General features: G+C 45.1%; 1 protein-coding gene across 1 annotated transcript; it reads left to right on the top strand.

The window, feature by feature from the left end:
• Nucleotides 1-242: 242 nt before the first annotated feature.
• LOC311054883 (protein furry homolog-like) lies at nucleotides 243-6579 on the top strand (the record flags this gene model as incomplete). The annotated part of the gene is made up of 11 exons (XM_084070879.1): nucleotides 243-328; nucleotides 498-610; nucleotides 1106-1256; nucleotides 1950-2053; nucleotides 2631-2754; nucleotides 3235-3434; nucleotides 3809-3996; nucleotides 4263-4357; nucleotides 4813-5048; nucleotides 5501-5845; nucleotides 6311-6579. Coding segments are annotated over 11 exons (1911 nt in total), but the record flags the coding sequence as incomplete, so codon positions are not given.
• Between the last annotated feature and the right edge of the window lie 1526 nt (nucleotides 6580-8105).

Below are 8105 nucleotides of genomic sequence, written 5' to 3' on the forward strand. Positions count from 1 at the left end.
CAGCGTGGGCTTCTTCCTGCACGTTTGCCCGCTTCTATAGGGTGAATGTGGCCGCCCCTCATCCCATGGCGATGGCGGTGCTGTCGGCCTCTTCAACCTGCAACTGATGGTCAGGTAAGGGCAGGTTCCTCGTGACTATGTTGGTATTAGTCATCCAGGTGTTGAAAACACTGCCTCTGGTGGTCAGAAGGAATGAAGTAGAACGAGAGTTATGCATATAACTAAGGTTCTACGAATTCCGGATGACCGCCAGAGTTGACTGTCACTCGGGATCCCATTCTCGACGAAAAGATTTCAAGAGGATGATCGCTGTGTACACCGCACCTATGTAGGTAGCGTGCGCGCACACAGGTCACGAGTGACTTTGTTGGTATTAATATTCGACCTATGCGCGAGCGCGCGATGAATATCCAGGTGTTGAAAACACTGCCTCTGGCGGTCATCCGGAATTCGTAGAACCTTAGTTATATGCATAACTCTCGTTTTCCTGTGTGCAGTTACACCCACCTGGACATCTACAGTGGTCTGAACAGCAACCTGAACCGACAGCACCACCGTCTGGAGTCCAGATATAGCAGCAGCTCTGGAGGCTCCTACGAAGAGGAGAAGAGTACGAACACACACTTTAACCACTTAAACCCTTTATGCTGCAAGCTTATAGAATTGTCATTTTTGCTTTATATTGATATATCCTAGATCTCATTGCATCCTCTTAGATGTAAACAGAATCAAACCATTCTAGATGGGGAATCTACTTTATATACAAGGAGACATCACTTTGTATGATAATCACAATGAAATATCTGGTTTGTCTGGACAGCCCATTTTAACAAGGGTGATTTTGGACATCTCATCTGTTTTTTTAAGTCTGGATCAGACTAACAGATCTGAACCCATTTGATTTGGCATTAGGGGCCTGTTATATATGTCTACACTAATATATATATATATATATATACAAATATATTATCTAGGAGCACCACATTTTCTCTCATCAAATTAAAGCTCCATTACAAATTTCCATGAAATATTGGTACATCTAGAGTTGATCTAGTGTACCATCATCATAATGACCTGTGTGTGTGTTTGTGTGTGTGTTTTCAAGGTGACTCCATGCCTCTGTACGCCAACTGGCGTCTGAAGGTGATGGACCACAACCGGCCCGAGCCTCTGCCCTTCGCTCCTACTGGAGGCTGCTGGGCTCCTCTGGTAGACTACCTGCCTGAAACCAACACCCCTGCTGTTCCCCTGCACAGGTAACACACACACACACACACACACACACACACACACACACACACACACACACACACACACACACACACACACACACACACACACACACACACACACACACACACACACACACACACACACACACTGTTCCCCTGCACAGGTACCACAAACGCACACGCTCTATTCCCCTGCACAGGTAACACACACACACACACACACACACACACACACACACACACACACACACACACACACACACACACACACACACACAAACATCTTATCTACAATCCATAACAAAATAACTTATAAAAAACAAACAAATAAATAATATATATTAAGAGATATCTTGCCAAGTATGTAACTGTTCATTTGTGTATTTGTTTAATTTGACTGGACTTTGGGATTAGAATGTTAATTCTAAGTCTTTTTGTACTAATTTATTCATTTTTATTTATTTTATAATTTAATTTGTATTTTTAGTTGTATGTATTGTATGTATTGTATGTATTGTATGTATTGTCTTTGCTATGCTCAGGACCCCAGGAAGACTAAAGGCTCATTCATGTGTCTATGGGGATCCTTTAATAAACATAAACACTGTTCCCCTCCTTAAGTACAACACACGACACCCGTCCTTAACCTCTCTCACTGTCACATACTGTAACTGCAGCGTCCCGCTGTCAATTCGGCATTTTTTCTCTGTTTTCCAGGTGTAACATCGCTGTCATCCTTTTAACGGACCTCATTGTGGATCACGGGGTCAAAGTAGAGTGGAGCGCCTACCTGCACCTCCTGTTGCACGCCATTTTTATAGGTAAACACACCTGTTGTTGCACGCCATTTTTATAGGTAAACACACCTGTTGTTGCACGCCATTTTTATAGGTAAACACACCTGTTGTTGCACGCCATTTTTATAGGTAAACACACCTGTTGCATGCCATTTTTATAGGTAAACACACCTCCTGTTGCACACCATTATCTGCCTTGTTAATTTTACAAATCAAGGCAGATACTGAAAAGGCGTACACTCAGTACCTTCCATGCATTTACACAGGAGCTTCCTTGTTTGTGGAGGCAGTCGCAGCGATTGCTTTCTTGTAGAAATCATTCTTGTTTTGAAAACGTTTTAATTGAGATGTGTTACCAGTTTGGTAACCGTTTTTGAGAAACAATAAGTGAGGCCGTTATTTGCTGTGATTTTGGAACAGGTAATGTTTATTTTTTAGGCCCTCTGCTTCGCATAACCACATGCCTTCGCTGTCCTAAAATCCATGGTAAACCACGGCCTCTTGTGGTTTATTATTGCTTAGTATGTAAGCAACGAGAACGAGTTGTACTCAACCTGTCATGGTGACTTTTCGGACACTTTGGCCTGCGTTCTCCCTCCAGGGTTTGATCACCAGCATCCAGAGGTCTATGAGCATTGCAAGCGCCTACTGCTCCACTTGTTGGTCGTGCAGGGAGCAAACAGCAGTGTCCAGTCCCTGGCCACGGTGCTGCTCCGCAACAGGGAGTACAACTACCCCCGAGTCCTGACTGTGAATATTCAAAGATTTGCACACATTTTCACGATTTTTCAAAAATAGCAGATCTACAAGCTCGTAGTGCGGCACTCGGTGCCGCGCTATGAGCTTGTAGATCTGCTATTTTTGAATAGCCCAAAGTGTAAAATAATGCTTTTTAGCTCAAATCTAAAAATGACACAGTTCCAGGTCTTAATGGGTTAATACAAATATTTTTTATACTTAGTTTCGGTTTCCTATAATAACCATGCCTGGGACTAACATATTGGTGTGTCAGTGTTCATCATCATCATCATCCTTGTTACCATGACTAATTTCTTCATCCCACTCGTGTGTTTGCTTTCATGCTCACAGCTATGTCTGAACGGATCTGGTATTGTCACATCGCATGGCTTTTTCGTTTGTGTGGTTTGACTTTTGATATGTTACACATGGTTTTGATTTGACTGTACGTGATAAACTCATAATAGAGGTGGTGGGTGTGGTGACGTGTGTCTGGCTGTCTGCCCTCCTAACATGGGTTGTGTGTGTGTGTTTGTCTGGTGTAGGAAGCGCGGTCCGCTGTGGAACCACGAGGACGTCTCTCCCAAGAACCCCAACATCAAGAGCGCCGATCAGCTCAGCGTCTTCCTCCGACATGTAGTGACTGTGTTTAAACAGTCACCGGCAGGTCAGTATTGTCTTATATGGTCTTGGTCTTGTCCGTAGCTAGTCTCGCAAACCGCAGGACCGACCTAGGCACCACATTTGTTGTGCACACTGTCATTAGGCTAATTCTTGTCCACATATGCTCTATACTTTTATAATGAAAGTGAAAGGGGCTCGGATTGTCCTAATTTGGGCACGGGTGACATCAGTTTAGTACCGAATTCTACGACTGCCTGTCTAAGAATAACTATTCAGATCATAGATTTCACTCTCTCCACTTTTTAAACATTCTCTCATTAGGCCAACTTCTATCTACCTAGCCAGTGAAATAATGGTGAAATTAAACTGTTAATCAGTTCACCAGTCACACTAACGGGTATGCTTCCTTCCCATCAGGCTTCCAGCTAGAGTCACTGCTGAGTGAAGTAGCCCTCCAGACAGCTCTGTCGTGCTCTTCTCGCCACTATGCCGGCCGCTCCTTCCAGATCTTCCGGGCTCTCAAGCAGCCCCTGACAGCCGCCACGCTGTCTGACGTCCTCTCACGCCTGGTGGAGACCGTAGGAGACCCCGGAGAGGAGGCCCAGGTAAGAAGAACATCACAACCAAAACGCTGCTCATGCTGAATGATTTATGTGTCTAAAATGAAATATTTCTGTTCAGAGAGCAAACAGGTGCCTCTCTGGCCTGGATGGAGAGTGAAGCAATGTATCTGTTGTGTTAGGAGTGTGTGTGTGTGTGTGTGTGTGTGTGTGTGTGTGTGTGTGTGTGTGTGTGTGTGTGTGTGTGTGTGTGTGTGTGTGTGTGTGTTTGTATCTGATAGGATGACCTCTGCTCTTCTCTCTCTCCTCAGGGTTTTGTAATAGAACTGCTGTTGACCCTGGAGTCGGGCATCGACACACTGGCAGACACCGTCAAGAACTATGACCTCCTCACTGCCTTAGCACAGTAAGTCTGCTCAAAAGCCAGAGCTATATCCTCCAGTATGAGAGACATTTTAAACAAATGAAAAATGTTTTAAGCAGATACTAACTGGTACCTGCAATCCAGAACTTATTTTGAAAAATAAAATGTTAGTTTAACCAATCTGTATGGGGGAGAGTGTGTTAATACATGTAACTAGTACACTGAAGGTGGTCTCCCTTGAGACATACAGACCCTGGTGTCAGTTAGGACACCTAACTAGTTGACAAGTAGCACCGCCTTAGGCACAATTTCTCCCCTGGCCAAGCAGGGATTGCCTCTTGTTTGAGCGTTAGACATTAAGGTCTCTCATGCGGGAGAATCAAGGCTAGATAAAAGTTCAGGTTGCATTTTTCATAAAAAAAACTGCTTAAATGTTTATATTGCTGGACCCCTACCCACGATCACCTATTATTGGGAGCCAAGTTTGCAGCCAACAGGAAAAGCACGGGACAGATAAACCTGAGCAGCAGGGGTCTGTTCAACTATGCCCACTACGGCCACGGCCGCAGCAACTCGCTCCGCGCCAGCCTGATGGGCGAGCAGCGGAAGGCCGACCGGAGACGGAGCAACACCCTGGACATTGCCGACCGCCCGGGAGGCAGCCACGGCAACCTGGCGCGCACGCGGAGCCTCTCGTCGCTACGGGAGGGCGGGGGAGGGGGCGGAGGTCCGGGTAGGCCTTGTCATGATTGTTACATAACCGCCTGATTGCAATTATTATTTAGATAATCGCAATTGTTTTTGCGTTCCATTCTACTGTATAAATTCTTCTGTTGTAAAATGTTCATACAACTTCAAATATTTTCAAAAATAGTGGAAATAGCTGATTGACAAGCTCACAACGCATTGCAATGTGGTTTGAGCTTGTAGATCGGCAATTTCAACTATTATTAAAACATTTTGAAAAGTATAAATATATGGCCTGTTTTGGCAATAGTACTTTATTCATTTTGATTATTGGTAGCGGCCATTGTTAAGTTATTTCTTTGTATATTTAAGTTAATTATCTGCCCTGTGCAATTTTTGTTTTCAAAGCCTAAAAGGCAAACAGAAATGTATCGTTTATTGCAATTATTTGTGTGACAATAATTGTCAACTAAAATGCCATGATCGTGACTACCCTAGGTCCGGGCGGGGAGGCCACACCGCCCCCCGTGGACCCCTCCAACCTGATGGCCACGGTGTTCTGGATCGCCGCCTCGCTGCTGGAGTCGGACTACGAGTTCGAGTACCTGCTGGCGCTGCGGCTGCTCAACAAGCTGCTGGGCCAGCTGCCCCTGGAGAAGGCGGACAGCCGCGAGCGTCTGGAGCGCGTCCAGGCCAAGCTGAAGTGGTACAGCTTCCCCGGCCTGCTGCAGCTCTTCCTCAAGGGCTTCACCTCGGCCTCCACCCAGGAGCTCACCATCCACCTGCTCAGCAAGCTCATCAGCGTGTCCCGACACACGCTGGTGGACCCCTCGCAGTTGGCGGGTAAGAGACAAATTTTGGGGGGGTCCGAAGACCAATGTTTTGACCAATATTTCGCATTTTTATTTTGAAATCGGTGTAAAAGTTTCTGTTTGAGAACATTTAACTTTTTGATAGTTCAAAAAATGTAATAAAGTATATCATTGTTGTCGGGAGGAAACCTCTTCTCTCCAATATTTTGTTTTTTGTTTTGTGTTTTTTGGTAAATGAGAGCCCTATGTGATCATACTACAGCGTCACACAAAAGCATAAAAAATAGCAGATCTACAAGCTTTAAACGCGACACGCTTTGAGCTTGTCTATCTGCTGTCACCCGACAGAGACAACATCATGATTGCAGGCCTTTTGCTGCCTTATAGAGGCGACGGGGAAATAACACATTTTATGTAACAGATGTGTTGTAAAAGTGCGACATCTGGTGGCTGAACGTTTTGTCTGGTGTCCCTTTTAACGCCACGCATTCCTCAGGTTTCCCGCTCAACATCCTGTGCCTCCTGCCGCACCTCATCCAGCACTTTGACAGCCCCACCCCCTTCTGCAAGGAGACGGCCGACAAGATCGCCAAGGTGTGTGCCGAGGAGAAGTCGCCCACGCTGTCCAACCTGGCCCACATGATGAGCCTGTACAGCACGCACAGCTACTCGCGTGACTGCACCAACTGGATCAACGTGGTGTGTCGCTACGTGCACGACGCCTTCGCCGATATCACCTTCAACCTGGTCACTTACCTGGCTGAGGTAAGCGCCGCCCCCCCCCCACATCACACGACCGTCGGCATGTCTTAACCGCTTTCACGGCGTCCCTATTTTGGGCATGTCAGCGTAGGCAAACCTTTTCTAACATTTTCTAAAACAGAAGATCTACAAGCTAACGATGTGTCACTACACAAGTTGTAAATTTGTTGCTGTCGTTGTACGACAAAGTATGAAATAAGGCTTGAGTGGTTTAGAACAGTGGTTCCTAAACCTCCAAATGAAAGATGTATTTGGCCGCGGACCTCCATCTGAAAAGATTTTGTGCCAGGAACCCCCAAACAAGATTTGTGTTGATAGAATGTTATTTGAAAAATATTCCAAATGTTTTGTATTTTCGCAATTTCTTTTCGCAATGCACATTTGCAAACACCTATGTCATATATTATCACAGATGCAATCTGTTCCTGTTTTTATAGATAACTAAATTATATGATCTACTATAGTCTATATCATGCAGAGATGTTGCTTGCCAAAAATGAAATGAATAAAGTGGGCATGAGTGAACTGCTGCGAGACGAATACCAAAACTCCCGCTAGCGGCTCGCCCCAAACAAAGTCGCCCGGGGAAAATCCGGCGGTATTCGCCTGGTGTTCCAGGCGAACATATCTGTAAACTATGCCTAAACCTAACCTTATTCCTAATCTTAACCTCAGTAAAACTATACCTAATCCTAAACCTATATCTACCCTTATCCTCAGTAGGCTAAAACAAATACAAGAATACAAGAACCGCTGGTCCGACTGAAAAATGGGGGCGAGGGTGTTTTGGGCCGAGTCTTAATTACCCTGCGGGCTGTGGTTTCCCTGCGCAACACCGTCGCACAGTATAAACAAATTAATATATATTTTGGGCTTTACATCGATTCTCATTCAACCTTGATATGCAAAAGTAGGTTTTGTTTTGTTTTGTTAACGTTAATTATATATGTCATGATGTGGCCTTGCGCGAGGTTGATTACTTGCCTTTATAGTTGCTTTCACCAACTTTCACCACTTTATCCATTGCAGACAGACAGTCACTGTGATTGCATAATATCCACGACCCACACGTGTTCGGAACGGGTCCCTTTATCGACAATTGGGTCCGGCTTGGTACAGGTTCTATCACCTCGGAAAATCCCGGTTCTGTTTATCAACATCCGAGCGAGCCAGAGCAACCCTACTCAGCGCTGATCAGGAGGAGACACAGCTGTGTCTCTCAGCTGTGCTCAAAAATAGCAGACATACAAGCTCACAATGCGACGCGTTGCGACGTGCTGTGAGCTTGTAGCTCTGATATTTTCAACGCGCGACACCATCGTACAACAAATAGTCTATTCTATAACTGCAGCGCACAGCAGCAACCGAGCAGGCTGTCGGAATTAAACCACAGTCAGATCATGATATAAACTTTAAATGATTATGATTGTAACGGTTGTGGCCAACTACTTTATGCAAATAATAATATTAATAATAGGCAAATGATATCATAGGTAAATGATAAAATAGCCTCATTTTCCCAACCGGCC

Source organism: Gymnoscopelus microlampas, assembly GCF_963454915.1.
Source record: "Gymnoscopelus microlampas genome assembly, chromosome: 11".
Taxonomy (NCBI): Eukaryota; Metazoa; Chordata; class Actinopteri; order Myctophiformes; family Myctophidae; genus Gymnoscopelus; species Gymnoscopelus microlampas.